General features: G+C 45.4%; 1 protein-coding gene across 1 annotated transcript in view; it reads right to left on the reverse strand.

The window, feature by feature from the left end:
- GID4 (GID complex subunit 4 homolog) overlaps positions 1–18,789 on the reverse strand; it is a 29,005-nt gene that overhangs the window by 7,133 nt on the left and 3,083 nt on the right. The window contains 3 exon segments of the mRNA XM_029057965.2: positions 823–924; positions 5,505–5,612; positions 8,846–8,905. Coding sequence (XP_028913798.1) covers positions 823–924; positions 5,505–5,612; positions 8,846–8,905 — 270 coding nt within the window.

Here is an 18,789-nt window from a genome sequence, read left to right on the forward strand (position 1 = left end):
GTTCCTTGCTAACAATCCTTGAGGGTGGGGATCGGGTCTATAACTCCACTGTACTCTTCCCCGTGCTCAGTGTTTTGCAGAGAATCAGCGCTCGATAAGTACTGTCCGTGGATTGGTAGTTCCTTAGTGAAAATGTCAAACCTGAATTCTGCTTTCTAGTTGACACAAGTGGAGCAAAGAGCATTTTCTAACCCAAAAATAAAATACGTGAGGCCAGAACACACAGAGAGTTCTGAGACAGGGAATTCAAGTTGTCATTCCTTATCTCTCATTTCCTGGGTTGGCTAGTTCTACCGATAATGCAGTGTTACCCTAAATTCAGGGGATGAGATCGGGGGTAGAAGGGAAAAGGAAGGGGGATGAGTAGAGTGACTTAATAAGACTTTTTACTCAGAGGGATAATGACTTTTCCCTCAGAGGTCATCCAAAAAACTGGTTGCAAATGTGTCACTTGACAAAGAAAGGGGGTTCAGAAAGGACTGGTTCTGAAGAGGGAAAAACTGAACAGAGAAGACGCAACCGATAACTCAGCCATCACAGGAACACCGACTGCATGAGGGAATACTAGAAGGGCTTAAAATCAGTGAGAAGCCTCTGAAAGTGTCCACAATGACTATGTGTGGGCTTGCTTTTTTTATGGTTAGTCTACCGGAACTGGGCCTGAAGAAACCAGCAATATACTGCAAACACAGCGGGCAATGAACATTAAATATGAGAAACCATTAGCTGGAAGGGATCCCCTCTTTTCGGTAGCCAAAAAGTTTACGTTACAGGTATCTGGACCGGCTAACTCCTTAGGGAATACTCATACATGGCATTTACCTTCCACCTCATGAAGACATAATCGCCATTCTTCAGTTCTTCATAATCAAAATCGTCTGAGTTGAAAGTTTTTGCATACTGATAAAAAGCCTGGAACTTCCCCTGAAAGTCCAAAGCAAAACGAGACATAACCATTAACAGGAATTGGGTTTTACTTAATGACTGTGGTATTTATTAAGCACTTATTATGTGCTGCCAGGTACTAAACGCCGGGGTAGATACGAGCTAATTGGGTTGGACACAGTCCGTGCCCCACATGGGGCTCAGAGTCTTAATCCCCATTTTGCGAGTGAGGGAACTGAAGCCCAGAGAAGTTAAGTGACTTGCCCAAAGTCACACAGCAGACAAGTGGAGGAGCTGGGATTAGAACACATTCCCTCTGACTTCCAGGCCTGTGTTCTATCCACTAGGCCGTGCTGCTTCTAAGGAGTGGGAGCTCACTTATGGGAGCTCTGTACGTGCAATGTTTCGGATTCATGCTGCTTGGTGACTCGTGTCCCAACAGAAAGGGAAGACCTAGATGTAAAGTCAGGATACCAGACCTTCCTCTTTTCCAAAACATTCACCCGCACCTGGATCGGGAAACCTGAACCCCAGCCAGAACCACTCTGGGATCATGCCCAGTGATAATTCAAAAGTCAGGTATGAGATCCCCAAAAACATCCCTTGACTTTGGGGTAACAAATAAATAAAATAAATAAAAGTTTGGGAGCAACTTATTGAAAGATACTTGCTGACGGCAGGAAGAAAATCTGGAAATATTTCAAACTACATTGTACATCACTGAACTACTCGGTTTCTAAAAAGAAATAAAAATTAAATGAAACCTCAGTACTGTCAGGTTTGCTATATCATTACCCAGTTTGGATATGATAATGATAGAAGAATTGGGGGATGTTCTTCCCACAACATGAGTGTGTTGTGGTATAACTCCAGACTTTAAGTTCGTTGCAGGCAGAGAACGTGTCTGTCGACTCTATTGTATTATACTTTCCCAAGGGCTTAGTACAGTGCTCTGCACACAGTAAGCACTCAGCACTCATTAAATACCACTGACAATAACTGATTCCACGAGTTGGTGCGAGTAAATTCAGTGTTTAAAGAAAGTCGTTCAAAGCAGGATGTTACCATCTTTCCCAGCCCGTCTCAGCTATTCTGCCCAGTGCCATACAGTACTTGGTTCTTCTAGTGAGACAACTTTAGTATCAAATTCAGCAAAATAACAAGTGGCAGAGGGGCAGAGCACTCTACTAGTGGTGGACAAAATAATATAGGAATTTGTCACAAAAAATGTTATGAAACTAACTTTGATCAACCCCTTTCTCTACTGATTCCCCCCGACTCAATGGTTACACACAACACGGTTTCCTCCTATCACGAGGCCTTCTAGAACTCAATTACCATGCTACAGCAGAGACGACTGCATCAACACTCTGGTCTAATTGCAGAGTGAGAATCGCATTCTTATTTCTTCCGCCCTTTCCCCCTCACCCCCTTACGAAAGCCATTTTCTTGCTTATTTTGTGTTTTCAAATGTTTGTTGAATCACCGGCTTTCCAGTACTAGAACTGCGGTGTTAAAGGGGATTATTTTTCTGCGTATACTTTTCTCCTCGTTGCAAAATTCCAGCTTTGGAAAAGCAGTTCTCAAAGCATTCCTTGGGTAGGAACGTAGAGAAGTGACAAGGTGAAGTTTCGAGCTAGCAAGGACTACTTCGTTTTGTAGGTGAGGATTTGACCTACATCCTTTTTCTATCACAAGTAGTGGCCACTAGCCAACCAAGCAGACACATGCCCTGGTGACATTTATTCTGAGGCAGGGGATAGGAAGTTAGAAGTCTTGCAGAGAAGGAGCACGGCCAAGTGGCAAGAGCACGGGCTTGGGAGAGGTCATGGGTTCTAATCCCGCCTCCACCACTTGTCAGCTGTGTGAGCTAGGGCAAGTCACTTAACTTCTCTGTGCCTCAGTGACCTCATCTGTAATATGGGAATTAAGACTGTGAGGCCCACGTGGGACAACCTGACTACCTTATATCTGCCCCAACACTTAAAACAGTGCTTGGCACATAGTGGGCAGTTAAATACAATAATTATTATTCTAAAGAAATAGAGACCTGCCAATCATATGATGGCACAGATTCCCAAGTTCACGAGTGGTCACTGAAAGAATAAAGAATTCTGGGATCATCATGCCAGTGAGTGGCATTTTCGGTGCTAATGAAAACCTCCTCCATTGGATGCAAGCAAATTTTAAAAATTAGGCCAAAAAGAGTAGTCACTTAAATTCTTTATGCCTCAGTTACCTCATCTGTAAAATGAGGATTAACGCTGTGAGCCCCATGTGGGACAGGGACTGTGTCCCACCTGATTAACCCTAGTGCTTAGTAATGCCTGGCACAGAGTAAGCGCTTAACAAATACCATTAAAAAACTGTCCACTCCAAGAGTTGGAGAAGGGAGCCTGAAAATTTGGCTAGTGGTGAAAAGAACGAGGAAGAAATTTCAAGTTGTGTGAAAGTCAAATTCTGGAACACTCTCCATATTGTACAGACCACCAAGAAACTCTCGCTTCCAAGGTTCCTTGAAATCTTAGGGAGACAGGATTCCACTTTTTGGCTGGGGCCAGAAAGGAAGGGGAAAAACCTTTGCTTTATGAGTTCCATTTTGCTACTGAGTCAGGTTCAAGGGGAACAGGTCTCTTTCCGCATCTCATATGTCTCTCTTTGGTCTCCTCTCCTCTTTTGGACTTCGCAGTCCTGCTCATACCATTTCCACTTGGCCTACTTTCCTTGATGGCTCAGGCAGGAGCAGTATTACACTGAACAATATTACCCTAGAGTCACTGGGGGAGACAGCTGAGCCACCAACATAGCCCAAGCCCTGCAGTGGTGTGAGGTAACTGCACTGTACAGAGTAACTTCTTCCAGAGGGTTCATTTCCTGGCCACGAGGAAAAACAAAAAGAAAAATGGGCTGAGGAAAACTCCAGTGAAAGAGACAAGAGAATGGCTCCTAATACCACCGATTAAGAGCTTAAGAGGGGGCTTTCTGTTTGTATCCCAGGGGAGACTCTTTCCACAAGAGGTTCAGAAATATGACCAGGCACTGTATTTACTGAAAAGCGTCAAGCGTTGAATAAAGCATCCTCTATTTGGGCAAGTTACCAATTGGCTTTTCATCCCTGGAGAATTCCCAAGAAAGAATGATTTATGCAGGCAGAAGGCATAGCACTCCTTTACGTGAAGAGATGGCTTTTACTGATGGTGATCGCTGGCCAGGTCCTGATCACGGTTCAGGTCCCAGCTGGATTCATTCATTCAAGCATATTTACTGAGCACAGAGCACTGCACTAAGCACTTGGGAGAAAGCGTGGCTCAGTGGAAAAGAGCCTGGGCTTCAGAGTCAGAGGTCATGAGTTCGACTCCCGGCTCTGCCCCTTGTCAGCTGTGTGACTGTGGGCAAGTCACTTAACTTCTCTGTGCCTCAGTTACCTCATCTTAAAAATCACCTCCTCCAAGAGGCGTTCCCAGACTGAGCTCCTCGTCCCCCTCTACTCCCTCTGCCATCCCCCCTTTACCTCTCCGCAGCTAAAGCCTCATTTTCCCCTTTTCCCTCTGCTCCTCCACCTCTCCCTTCCCATCCCCACAGCACTGTACTCGTCGGCTCAACTGTATATATTTTCGTTACCCTATTTATTTTGTTAATGAATTGTACATCGCCTTGATTCTATTTAGTTGCCATTGTTTTTACGAGATGTTCTTCCCCTTGACGCTGTTTAGTGCCATTGTTCTTGTCTGTCCGTCTCCCCCGATTAGACTGTAAGCCCGTCAAACGGCAGGGACCGTCTCTATCTGTTGCCGACTTGTTCATCCCAAGCGCTTAGTACAGTGCTCTGCACATAGTAAGCGCTCAATAAATACTATTGAATGAATGAATGAATAAAATGGGTATTAACTGTGAGCCTCATGTGGGACAACCTGATTACCCTGTTATCTACCCCAGCGCTTAGAACAGTGCTCTGCACATAGTAAGCGCTTAACAAATACCAACATCATCATTATTATTATTATTATTATTTTTATTAAACGGACATATTCCCTGCCCACAATGAGGTTACAGTCTAGAGGGGGATTCACAGCTCCTATTTCTCTCATACTAACAAGCGTGTGTGCACACATACACACCAAGATTGTTCTGCCATTTTTAGAACTTGTTTCTGTTTTTAATTCTACCTCTTAATAGCTCGAGCTTCCCAAAGGGTCAGTTCGAAAAGAGAACAACCACAGAATACGGCTTTTTAGAAAACAGCATTTATCTTTATTCCTCAAGGCACTGACAGGCAGTTACCTAAGAGCAAAATTTCTTACAAGGTTATTAAGCGGCTCTTGAAGCAGCAGCATGGCCTAGTGGATAGAGCACAGGCCTGGGAGTCTGAAGGACCTAGGTTCTAACCTCAGCACTGCCACTTGTCTGCTGTATGACCCTGGGCAAGTCACTTCTCTGGGCCTCGGGTACTTCAACTGTCAAACGGGAATTAAGACCGTGAACCCCATGAGGGCCATGGACAGAGTTGAACCCCATCAGCTTGTATCTACTCCAGGACTTAGTACACATAGCAAGCACTTAAAATAACATAAAGGAGGGAGGGTGGGGGGGCAGGGTTCGATCTGTCAAAAAGTACTCACCCAGTGTTTACGATCCACATCTTCATCTGCGTCCCATTTTCGGGTTAAGAATGGGTGCTTCTTGCTGATTATTTCCCCTTCAAAGAAGGTAGTAAGGGTTGGGTACTCCTGAAGCCAAAATCAAAATATCAAAACAACACATTTTGCTTAAGATTATATTTTTTCTTCCCAGGACACATCGTCTCAACAATCACCCTGGCACTTCTTGCCCTCCCCCCTTTTTTCCCCCATCAACCTCCCAAAGCACTTTTGTATAAACATGCCTACCAACTCTGTTATATTGAACCTTCCAAAGCACTTAGTACAGTGCTCTGCACACGGTAAGCACTCAATAAATACCACTGATTGATACCAATTTACAGACTCTGTAAATGATTTTTTGTCTTTCCCTCCCACCCCCAGAAAAACAAGCTTCTTGAGGGCAGGGATCATGTCTTCTACCTCCATCCTACTATCCCAAGGGCTTAAAACAGTACTCTTCTTACAGAAGGTGCTCAGTAATTGCTCCTGTTTGATCTCCATCCAAACTGCAACAGCGGTAATCCAAGCATTTATCCTTTCCCACCCTGATTACTGCATCAGCTCCCCTGCTGACCTGCCTGCCTCCCATCTCTCCCCACTCCAGTCCATACATGAGTCTGCTGCTTAGATCATTTATCTACAAAAAACATTCAGGCCATGTTTTCCCACTCCTCAGGAACCCCCAGTGTTGCCCATCCACCTGAACATCAAAAAGAAACCCCTTACCATTGGCTTTAAAGCACCACCTTGCCCCTTCCTACCTCGTCATGCTGCTCTCCTACTACAACCCTCTAATGCCAACCTACTCACTGTACCTTGATCTCACCTATCTCACTGCCAACTTTTCACCCCCGTTCTGCCTCTGGCCTGGAACGCGCTCCCTCTTCATAGCCAACAGACATTTACTCTGCCCCTGTTCAAAGCCTTAGTGAAGGCACATCTCCTCTAAGATGCTTTCCCTGACTAAGCCTTCTTTTTCTTTTCTTCTGCACCCTTCTGTATCACCTTGACTTTCTCCCTTATTCATCCCCTTTCCAAGCTCCAAAGTACCTGTGTACATAGCTTTAGTTTATTTAAAGTCTGCATCCCCCTCTAGACTTGTAAGCTTGTTGTGGGCAGGGAATGTGTCTGTTATATTTTTATACTGCTCTCTCAAGCGCTTAGTACAGGGCTCTGCACACAGTACGCGCCCAATAAATACGATTGATTGATCTTACGACGAGGAGTGTTCCCAAAGGCTTTTCTAATTCTGATGGTTGGAGGAAAACAGTTAGCACACAGTAGCTAGAGAGCCACGGACACTAGCAATTAAATGTTGGTTCACCGGCAGGAAAGATTCTAGATACCAATCTGACCTGTCCATGTACGGAAGTTTCCTGTATTTTTGCCACTGATATTGAAAGAAAGGGAAACTGAGTCAGTCTCTTTTCCCTCCAAATACATATATATATAGTTGCAGGGAGTTTTAAAAGTTTCCAAAAAGAGTGTTTAGAGTATTTAGAACCGTGGATATTGTTCTCCCAAAGAACCGAAGTACCAAGAACTCAATTGGACAATTTCCATTAATTTTCCTAATAGCTCCAGTGATCCTTCAATATTCTCTTCCCACTTTTCCCCACTCGGCTCTAATGCAATTCCACCTCACCACAATGGACCAGGTTTTGATACAGAAAAGCACCTTGCTTCCAGCGGTGTCAAAGCAATATTTGATCACCTCTCATGAAAGCAGAACAGTTCCATATGGCTCCAATTCAGCAAGGAAAGCTGAGAGCCATAGCAATTACATTTGCCTTCTTGCAAAACAAAGGCGCTTCAAAATATTATCAACCTAATAATCCCCCCGCTAAAAAAAAGTCCCATCGAAGTTGAAAGCTTTTCACACTTAGATATTATTCTTATCAATAATAATAATTGTGGTATTTAAGCACTTACTGCGTACCAAGCACTGTATTAAATGCTGGGGTGGATACAAGTAAATTGGCTTGGAAACAGTTCCTGACCCACATGGGGCTCACAGTCTTAATCCCCACTTTACAGATGAGGGAACTGAGGCACAGAGAAGTGAAGTGTTTTGCCCAAGGTCCCACAGCAGACAAGTGGCGGAGCTGGGATTAGAACCTGTGACCTTCTGACTTCCAGGCCCCTGCTCTACCCACTATGCAATGCTGTGTGGCTGCCTAATAATGTAGAAATTTAAAAAGCAAAAAAGCAATCTTTCTTAAATAAAGACTTAAGGCAATTTTCATCGCTCTCACTACTCCATTTGATAAAATTCCCAAACCGAGGGGGTGAAACTCTTTGGAAAAAGCTGCCAATAATAAAGTCTAGGTACACGGCCACCACCCATCTGTGGGGAGGGGGAGACGGAGGGAAGAGTGGGAAATGTGAAAGAAAAGGGCAGCATGAGGGAGGTCATCGCAGACAAATCAATATGCATTCTGGGCCAGAAGGCCATTCCCACTTCTGATTTGCTGTCACTCCAAACTAATTGCTACGCTCCAGAAAAAAAAATAGCAGCTGCTGCTTTGCTGACCCGCTCTTTAAAAAATTCTCAATCCTCCCACTAAAAATGAAAGGAGAGAATTACATAACTGCGAGCACACCATCCGATCTGGCTGCCGCCCGAAGCCGTGCTGAGGAGAAGCGGTTATTAAGTGTCAGAAAGGTGAAAGCTCAAAAGGTCCCTGGAAAGACAACCTATTTCACCAAAGGCCTCGATTGTGAAGGTTCAAGAGTAGCACTGGTCTAATGTGCGCGAGGGCCAGAGGTCAAAATTTCTCCTCAAGAGGAAGTTGTCAGAAACAAAGCGGGGCTGCCGATGATTACCTCTCAGCAGAGCAGAAGGCGCAGAGTGGCAGCGTGCCGTTGTCTCCTTACACGCCCACAATTCCATTCTCCCTGCTGCCTCCGCCATCCCTACTCATAATAGTCGGATTCCTGTTCCCTCATGCTGTGAATGGAGGGTGAATTCTCGGTCTCTGGCAAGATGGTGACAAGGGCGGTGAGTCAGCACCAACTCCGATGAAGAACCCCTGACAGAGGTTCACTTTCTAGAGCTAACCTGAAATCTCGTGTCACTGGTGACCCCCCAGATTTCAAGCTCTGACTAGGGGAACGGCCGGGAACAGGACGCTTTTCCAAATGTTAGTTTTTATTACCCCCATCAGCAAGACTGTTCGGTTTTAGGTTAGCATTCTCATTCTAATGTGAAGACAACAGAAAACCTTCAAGAATCTAAGGATCTAATATTCCCTGGCCCTAATTATATGGGTTTGCTTAATGTTCGTCTCTTTTCTTACTATTTTGAAGCAAGAGCTTACCTCAGTTAGGCCTTTAATCTTCAAATATCCACAAAGATAAGAGTTCTCCATATCCACGTGCTAGAAAGAAGACACACACTTGTGTTATAAATGGGCCAGACCCCTGACTAAATACCCCAGATGAACAGCGTCACATTGAAATCCGGGAATATTTGGGAACCCGTTACACTCTAATAGTCAAAAATAACTTGACACTGCATGACCTGGAATTCGAGTTCTGCAATATGTGGAGCCTACATAGCTTAATCTGGCTGATGAAACCTTATTCTTCCTTATTCCCACTCTGTCTTCCAGTCAACACATTACTTTCTCTCTACTTCTTTCAGGTACATGTCTCAAGAACAAAGAGCTTTTTTTCAGCTCTTCCACTGTCCTTCTCAAAGAACTCCCATTTATTTCTACTTCTAGAGTTCTAGAAAACAAGTTTCCTACCAGCTCATTTCGCTGTTTGATTTCACTCATAACTCTTAGCTTTCCTTTCTAATGCCAATGTTTATGATCTACTTTTCACCCACACTACTCATATTGCTTCTCCCACAGCCTCCTATCCTCCTTTTGTTCCCCCATGACTCTCAGATGTCCTTTCGGCTCCAGAAGTCTAATCCTTCCACATATACCAGAGATCCTCCTTATGTCGCAAAAAACCTCGTTTCCACCCTCTTCTCCTCTCACTGATACCATTAACCTCTCCCTGTTCTCGGGTTCCTTCTCCTCTATCTTCAAATGTGCTCAAATCTTCTATTTATGGGGGGAAAAAAACCATCATCCCACTGTCTCTCCAGCCCTCTCTTTCACAAACATGCAGCTTACAATGGAAGCTCATTTTGGGCAGGAAGCACATCGTGCAACTCTGTTAAATTAATTCATTCAAACAAATTTATTGAGCTCTTACAGTGCAAAGCATTGTACTCAGCACTTGGTAGAGTACAATATATCAACCTATTCCTGCCCACAAGAAGCCACTTTCCCAAGTGCTTAGTATGGTGCTTTACATAAAGGAAGTGCTCAATAAATAGCATTGATTGATTATAGGTTGCTCATTTTCTTCCCTCCCTAATGTATCCCATGCAATCTGGATTTCACCCTCTTCCTCATTCTGTTCTATTCCTCTTCATCTCTACTATCCCCAACACCGTCAGTTACCCAACTTCAAACTCTCCCTGGCCTAGGTTTTAAAGACTTTTTTTATCCTGGATCCCCCTCCTAGCTCTCTTTCAGCACTTACTGCAGGCAGAGCTCTGTCTCAAGTCCTTGGGAGAGTACAATAGAGTTGGGAGACAGTATCCCTAACCTGGAGGAGCTCACAGCCCAGCGGGGGAGGCGGGCACGAAGCAATTTATACATGGGGTAGGAAAGAAAAAAAAGATATGAAGATCCTGCTCCTCTCTTCACCCTTTAACTGTGGACGCACCTCAAGGATGGAGCCCTTGGTTCATGTCATTTCTTACTCTTTTGGGGAATTCATTTGTTCATGTGGCTAATAATAATAATTGTGGTATTTGTTTAGCGTTTACTCTGTGCCAGGCACTGTACTAAGCACTGTACAAGCAAATCATGTTGGACACAATCCCTATTCCACGTGGGACTGACAGTCTTAATCCCCTTTTTACAATGAGGTAACAGAGGCACAGAGATAATAATAATAATAATAATAATAATAATGGTGATTTTTTAAGCACTTACGACATGCCAAGCACTGTTCTAAGCTCTGGGTGAGATACAAGGTAATCAGGTTGTACCACATGGGGCTCAGTCTTAATCCCTATTTTACAGATGAGGTAATAGAGGCACAGAGATGTTAAGTGACTTGCCCAAGGTCCCACAGCAGACAAGTGGCAGAGCCGGGATTAGAACCCAAATTTCAACTACTACTTCCATGATCCCCAAATCCTATCTCCTGCCCTGCCCTCTCATCTTTTCTGGACTCTTGTGTTTTCTTCTGGCTGGGGACATCTCTTATCGAATGCTCCCACCTTTAACAACACAAAATAATAATAATAATAATGCTGGTATTTGTTAAGCGCTTACTATGTGCAGAGAACTGTTCTAAGCACTGGGGTAGATACAGGGTAATCAGGTTGTCCCACATGAGGCTCACAGTTTATCCCCATTTTACAGATGAGGAAACTGAGGCACAAAGAAGTAAAGTGACTTGCCCACAGTCACCCAGCTGACAAGTTGCAGATCCTGGATTTGAACCCATGACCTCTGACTCCCAAGATCGGGCTCTTTCCACTGAGCCACGCTGCTTCCCTTGAAACTGAACCTATTCTTTCCTTCTAAAAGCTCCTGCCACCCTACCTATCCCCACAACCTCACAACCTTGGAGTCTTCTTTGCTGCCTCACTCTCACACCGGCCCCATGTCCTGCTGGTCACCAAATCCTGCCACATCTTCCTCAGCAACACTTCACAGAACTACTTGTGGGCAGAGAACATGTCTATACTGAGTTAGAGTGGATTCTCCCAAGCGTTCAGTACAGTGCTTTGCACACCGAAAGCGCTCAATACGGTTGATTGACTGAAATCTGTGCCTCCCTTCCTCCTTCTGGCACAGCGCTGCAACAGCCCCTATCCCTTGGCTGCTCCTCTCCATGCCTCCTTGCAGGATTTCCACCACACAGTGTACAGCGGGAATTGTGCTTCTCCAAGGTTGAGCTGATCATCTCACTGGCTTCTCTCCTTAAAAGCATACAGTGGTCTCTCGTTACCCCACTAGTCATTAAAACTTTTTGGACCATGTGTTCGAGGCTCTCCAACCACTGGATCCTTCCCTCTTAAACTGCCCTCTTCATCTCTGCCCATACTCATCCCTTCTCTTCAGGAAATCTGCTCGCCACCCTCAAAAAGGAAATTCCCTTCAACTTAAAATGCTTTTCCTCTTCACCAAAACACTCCTTTCCCCCCGCCCCCTTCGACTTCAAACTCTACAAAAACCACACCTCTTTTCCTTCCCAGATTAAACTTTTTTCACAGCCTTGTGGATAGGCGTGACACCCAGGTTTACCTTCAACTCCACCGCTTTCCTGTGTCCCCCCGAGGAAGTCACTTAAACTTGTCTGTGCCTCAGTTTCCCCATCTGTAAAATGGGGATACAATACCTGCCCTCTCCTTCTTTGGCTGTGAGCCCAGTGTGGGCCAGGCACTGTGTCTATTCCAATTCTATTGGACCTGCCCGAGGGCTTGGAACAAAGTAAGCACTTCATAATTGCCATCACTACTATTAGTTTCATTATCAGCCCATATGTACATTTTTTAAAATTATGTATTATATATAATTTATTTAAATTAATGTCTGTCTTCCTGCTAGGTTGTATGCTTGTTATGAGCAGGGAATGCGCCTGCTAATTCTGTTGCGTTGTACTGTCCCAAGCATTTAGCCCAGTGTTCTCCATGTAGTAAACACTCCCTAAATACTACTGATTATCATCTTGATCAAATTACATGGTTTAACTAACTCAGAATTTATGTGCATCTCTTTGCCCATCTTTCCCTCATATGAATGTAAGGTCTTCAAGGACGGAGGCCATGACTTCTTTTACATTTCCCTTCAACTCTACACCTGCTCGTACAAGCCATAATGGCATTTGAGTAGCTACTGGACACAATGCACTGTACTAAGCACATGAAATAATCCTCCTCAACGGAATTTATTGGAGACAACCAATCTTCTGAAATCCCTTCATACATCTTTATCTTTCAGCCTGACATAACATCAATGGTACAAAATGGTAAAAAAAATAATACTGAAAACGGTCTGAAATACAGTGCTTAGCACATAGTAAGCACTTAAATACCATAACAATAATAGCACTAACAATAATAACAATATCTCCCCATCCCAAGCATTAAAGCCTAGCAATAATCGGGGAACTCTTCTTTACTTTCTTACTTTCGGGAGATCAAACATTCCTTATTTGCCTGTGGGGAAGGTGTCTAACAACTTTGTTATACTCTACTCTCTCAAGTGCTTAGTACAGGGCTCCGCACACAGCAATCGCTCGATAAATACCACGGATTGACTGATTGCAGCTCCGTGCTCTGAGCTGGAGACAAGCCAGAAATAGCTGTCTCCAGCTCAGAGATCCTCAGGGCTGCAGGGGGAAGGAGACTCCTGGGTTCCACAAGGTGGGGACCAGAAGCAAACCATGGTTGCGGGCAGGGAACTTGTCTACCGACTCTGCCAAGTGCTTGGTACATTGCTCTGCACACAATAAATACTCAATAAATATGATTGATCCCATCCTCTAGACTGCAAGCCTGTTGTGGGCAGGAATAAAATAGATGTATTCTCCCAAGCACTTAGCAGAGTGCTCACAAAGAATAAGTGTTCAATAGATTCTATTGATTGGTTGATGAAAGGCACACGGTAAGCACTCAATAATGACTGACGGAGCCATTCTGGGGGCAGAAAATGAGACATCCCTTTTAGCCCGAGCTGCATATTACCACGGGCTAGCTAACTAGGGCTTGCTGAAGACCCCAACAATTAGTACAATGGCTAATGAGGGTCTCGCTCAAACCAGACGATATCCAAACCAGACGAGGGCACCCCGACATTTTCTGTTCAACCAACTGTCTCACAGTGCTCGCCGTCGGCTACCGGGGGACTGGGTGAGAGTCTGCGGATGGCTCAGTGCAAACCTTGGCCGCTAATGACAACTCAAGCACACAGTCTACTAACCGTGGGTGACCACATCCTTCATAACCATGGCAGAACAATAAGGGACAGTCTGTGGGGTGCCTCATCCTTTTCGGACTTGTTGGTCCTGCACTGGGCTCTTCAATCGCCCTCGCAACCCCCACTCCCGCCCCCTATTCAGTGATATCTGGTAAGCGCTTACCATGTGCCAGGCACTGTACTAAGCACTGGATAGAAGTAAGCTGATCAGGTGGGACAGTCCCTGTCGAACTTGGGGGTTACAGTCTTAATTCCCATTTTACAGTTGAGGTGGCTGAAGCGCAGAGAAGTGAAGTGACTTGCCCAAGATCCCACAGCAAACAAGCAGCAAAGCGGCATGGCCTAATGGATAGAACACGGGCCTGGGAGTCAGAAGGTAATGGGTTCTAATCCCCGTTCCGCCACTTGTCTGTTGTGTGACCTTGGGAAAGTGTTTTATTTCTCTGGGCCTCAGTTACCTCATCTGTAAAATGGGGATTAAGCCTGTGAGCGCTATGTGGGCCAGGGATTGTGTCCAACCGGATTTGGACGCATTCCCCCTCAGCACTTAGTATACAGTGCCAGACATATAGGTAGCCCTTAAATACCACAATTATTTTTATTATTATTACTATAAATGTGGGAGCCGGAATTAGAACCCAGGTCCCGTGCTCTATTCACTAGGCCCTGCCACCTCCCAAGTTCACCCTCAGGTGAACTTCGCCATCAGTAGTCTTTTTCAAGCACCCAGGATATAACAGTGAATAGAGATGCTGAGAGCCAAAGTATTTCACAGATATGACCTTATTACCGGAATTCACCAAACAAGTTATTGAGGGAGGAAAGTACGTTTAAAGACGAGGAAGAACCTGAGGCCTCAAGACTTGCCCAGGCTCACACTATGAGTCAGGATCTAGTAATGAAAACCACAACTTGATTCCTCTTCCAGAACATGGCCCACGGACCCTACTTCCTAAATGGAGGTTCATCAATCCGTGAGAATTGGTTTACTCAGGAGTCCTCAGGACCAGAAGGTGCCTCTTTACTAGGAACAGAGATGGCTGATAGTTTCCTCTTAGTCACAGTGGCTTTGCCTCAACCTCAGAGACTGTGTGATGCCACTGCTCAAAAGAAGCCAAAAACATTCTCCAGATTAATCTGAAGAGTTAGTGTTTCCCAGAAGCCCACAACTGGGTTTCGCTGTTGGGAATCGGGCCGCGGGATGCTTTAGGGGGATATTTCTTCCTTTCCAAGTTTCCCATCTCCAGCTCACCACCCAGCAGGTTCAAGGATCCTTCGGGGATGCACCTCCCGTATTTAGAAAGCCTGGTGCCGCTGTGCTGAGGTGAGCCTAGCGGAAGACGGGTCTCGTCTGAAGACACGTTGCTGGTCACTGTCTTGTCATCCGATGTTGGGGCTCACTCGTAGGTGCTTCCATTCCAGCCGATCAGGTTGCATAAGAAGTCTCCGTCATGTATAAGATCCGCTTCCCCATCATAGGTTGTACGCCTCCGCTTCCTCGCAGACTGTTAGTTTGCCTCCCGAAAGGCACTCTCGCTTTCTGGATCCCATTTTCTAGTTCTTTTTCCACCTGCCTAATTTGCCCAGATTGGAAGTGACCATTTTTCTTAAAACAACTGACCTCAGCCCTTTCATTGTTCCAAGAGCTCTGTCCTCTACTATCTGGAACAACCTTCTGGACCTAAGTCTCTCAACTTCATTATCTCCTGACGAGCCTTAGCATTCCTCCCTCCCTTTCTGCTTTCTTTTTCGCACTATCCAATTACCGGCCTAATGACTAAACACTTTATTCCCCAGAGTCTCTATTCCTTTGTCTGGCATTTATTTTAGACAGCTTCTACTTTAAGGGCAGGCAGAAGGTCTTGGGCATCATGAGGAGACACTGCCAAGGGCAGAGGAGAAATCTAGTTGCGGGGGCTGGGAAGGAGGGTTGGGGGGGGATAGGAGGCAAGGGCTTCTTCCAAACTCTCCAATAAGGTAGAACTGGGCAGTGATGGCAGAGCTGGCTCTCCATGTCCAGCTTTAAAAGATCTAATAATTGCGGGCATTATTAATAACAACTGTGGATCTACCCCAGTGCTTAATACAGTGCCTGGCACATAGTGAGTGCTTACCAAATTCTATTATTATACAAGCAATTTGGCTTGGACACAGTCCCCGTCGCACGTGGGACTCACACTCTCAATCCCTGTTTTACAGATGACGTAAGTGAGGCCCAGAGGATTGAAGAGACTTGCCCAAAGTCACACAGCAAACAAGTTGTAGAGCCGGGCTTAGAACGCCATGACCTTTTGACTCTTAGGGCCGTGCTCTAGCCATTAGGCCACGTTGCTTCTCCATCTGGTTCTCTTGGATCAATCCCTGTGCTTGGCCCAGAGTAAGTGCTTAATACATCCCTCCTCCGCTAAATTGGCTCTACCCATGACCTCTACCGCCATTCCATGGCCCCTGCTACCCAAGCTCCATCCCCTGCCGATCCATGCCAGTGTGTACCTGGTGCCAACCACCTCCTCCTCCTGTCATCACTGTTTCTAAGAGATTTATTCTGGAAGTATAGAGTAGACCTGTAAAACAAAGGACTCTAAACTGAATGTTCCTTATAATAATAATAATGTTGGTATTTGTTAAGCACTTACTATGTGCAGAGTACTATTCTAAGCGCTGGGGTAGATACAGGGTAATCAGGTTGTCCCACGTGAGGTTCACAGTCTTCATCCCCATTTTACCTATGAGGGAACTGAGGCACAGAGAAGTTAAGTGACTTGCCCACAATCACACAGCTGACAAGTGGCAGAGCCAGGATTCGAACCCACAACCTCTGACTCCCAAGCCTGTGCTCTTTCCACTGAGCCACGCTGCTTCTCTTATGGACAGGGAATGTGTCTAGTACCTGAGCGGTGCGATTTAGCGGAAAGAGCGCAGGCTTGAGAGTCAGAGGGTTCTAACCGCAGCCTCTCCACTTGTCTGCTGTGTGACCTTGGGCAGGTCGCTTCACTTCTCTGGGCCTCAGTTAACCTCATCTTTCAAATGAGGATGAAGACTGTGAGTTCCATATGGGAGATGGACTGTGTCCACCTGATCAGCTTTGATCTACCCCAGCGCTTCAGTACAGTGCCTGGCACATAGTAAGCACCTAAATGCCATTAACTGCTCCCCATCCCCCACCAGAACTCCGTCGTATTACTTTCCCAAGGACGTAGTACATTCATTCATTCATTCAATAGTATTTATTGAGCGCTTACTATGTGCAGAGCACCGTACTAAGCGCTTGGAATGAACAAGTCGGCAACAGATAGAGACAGTCCCTGCCGTTTGACGGGCTTACAGTCTAAGTACAATACTCTGCTTTCACTGAGTGATGGACCGAAAAGCTGGTCAAATTCAGTTACAGCTGTTTCCAGAGAGAATTTTCAACTAGAAGGCACTTCACCTAATTTCTCAATATTTCATGAATTAGAACAGTGTTCTGCCCTCAGTAGGTCCTCAATTATTCTCAAGTGCTCAGTACAGTGCTCTGCCCACAGTAAGGGCTTAATAAACATGACTGAATGGATGAATAAATATAGAATATTGAATCACTGGATTAATTTTCCAATCAAAGAGTGCTTTTCAGAACACACAGAGAGAAACCTCATTAAGCCTGAAAGGGGATGAAGAATCATTTGAGGAAATGGACCATTTCAGCAAGATTTCTGCAGCATTTGGCAGATTCCCGAGGTCACGGAATTCCAGGATGTACCGACAACTGAATGCTGGAGCAATCCTGAACTCAAGAATTGCAATGAAGTTGGCCTGCCAGATGATGTCAGCATCGGAGCAGACTCTCCCCCACGGACCCAAGAACTTGTCCAGAGTTTTAAGACTGTGGATGAAAGGCCTCCGTGAGAAAACCGCCCTCACCTGCTGACCCTAGGAAGCTGGCATTCTTATGCAGCTGGACGGCACTAATAGGCTGCAGTAACCTTATCATGTCTACCTCCTTCCAACAAACTTTATGCCATCTAATCTCCTTGGGGTCACAGGACTTGAGGGATAGACAACTGCTTGCGAGGCTACTCAAGATGCAGAGAAACTTGAACTCAAGACTAGAAAGCTGCCTGGCCTAGGGGTTACAGCCCGGGTCTGGGAGTCAGAAGGTAATGGTTTCTAATCCCAGCTCCGCCACTTGTCTGCTGTGTGCCCTCGGGCAGGTCGCTTAGCCTCTCCGGGCCTCAGTTACCTCCTCTGTAAAATGGGGATTAAGACTGCAAGCCCAATGTGGGACATGGACTGGATCCAACCTCATTACCTTGTATCTACCCCAGCCCTCAGAACAGTGCCTGGCTCGTAGTAAGCGGTTAACAATTACCTTAAACAAAAAAAGGGGGAACTATGATCTGCTGGAAGCTACAGAAACACACAAGATAACTGGAAATGTAGGTCGGTCTACAGTCATCTATGAATGCCGTCCCCTTGGCCTTAACTGAGCGGGTCTACAGCCGAGGAGCTGAAGTTCAAAGATAAAGTTAATCTACACTCGCACACGGTGGGCTTTAATGGAATGACATAGTGTAGTTTAAGGGAGAAAGATAAAGTGGCTTGTGTTCAAGGAGGAGTCTCACAGCCCAGATGTGTCCAGCAGCCGCTCTTCTCTGAATTGCTTTCACAGTCATCCAGGGCTTCAAAAGTACTTGGCTTTCTTGGCTGGCAAAAGGTGAGCAGTAGTAATGAAATGCCCCCCTCAAAACACCCAAAGGTTGTTTACCTCTTTCTTTCTTCGAGCTGAAATTCCAGGAAGGGATAGGGTAAGGAGGAGAGGGAGGAAGGGGGAAAAAAAAGATCTAAACCAAGCTGAGGAACAAGTCCTGGCTGAAAAACCAGATACCAAGGCAACTCGAATTCCTGGAGCTAGCTCCTATGCTGAGCAACCAACTCACTAATCCAGATGTGAGACGGGCAGCATTCACTTGACATGACTATAATCACCCCCACACCCAGTCTCCTCCTGTTCTTTTGGCTAAAGTGGCTCCTAATCACCCATTACGTTCTTATGTCTGAGTCTTGGGCCTCCCTTTCCTCATTTGGGTAATGAACAACTGGGCAGGGCCCAACACATCAAAATGAGCAGACCCTTGCTTTTGTCCAGGAGATGACAGCATTCGATAAACACTAAGAATGTCATGCCATCATACAATACTATTCGGAGGCAATATGTGTTAAAGTCCCTGACTCTACTTCCTGGTATGGTGTATGCTCATTAAATTCACTTTTACACACAGCTCTTA

Source organism: Ornithorhynchus anatinus, chromosome 2 (assembly GCF_004115215.2).
Source record: "Ornithorhynchus anatinus isolate Pmale09 chromosome 2, mOrnAna1.pri.v4, whole genome shotgun sequence".
Taxonomy (NCBI): Eukaryota; Metazoa; Chordata; class Mammalia; order Monotremata; family Ornithorhynchidae; genus Ornithorhynchus; species Ornithorhynchus anatinus.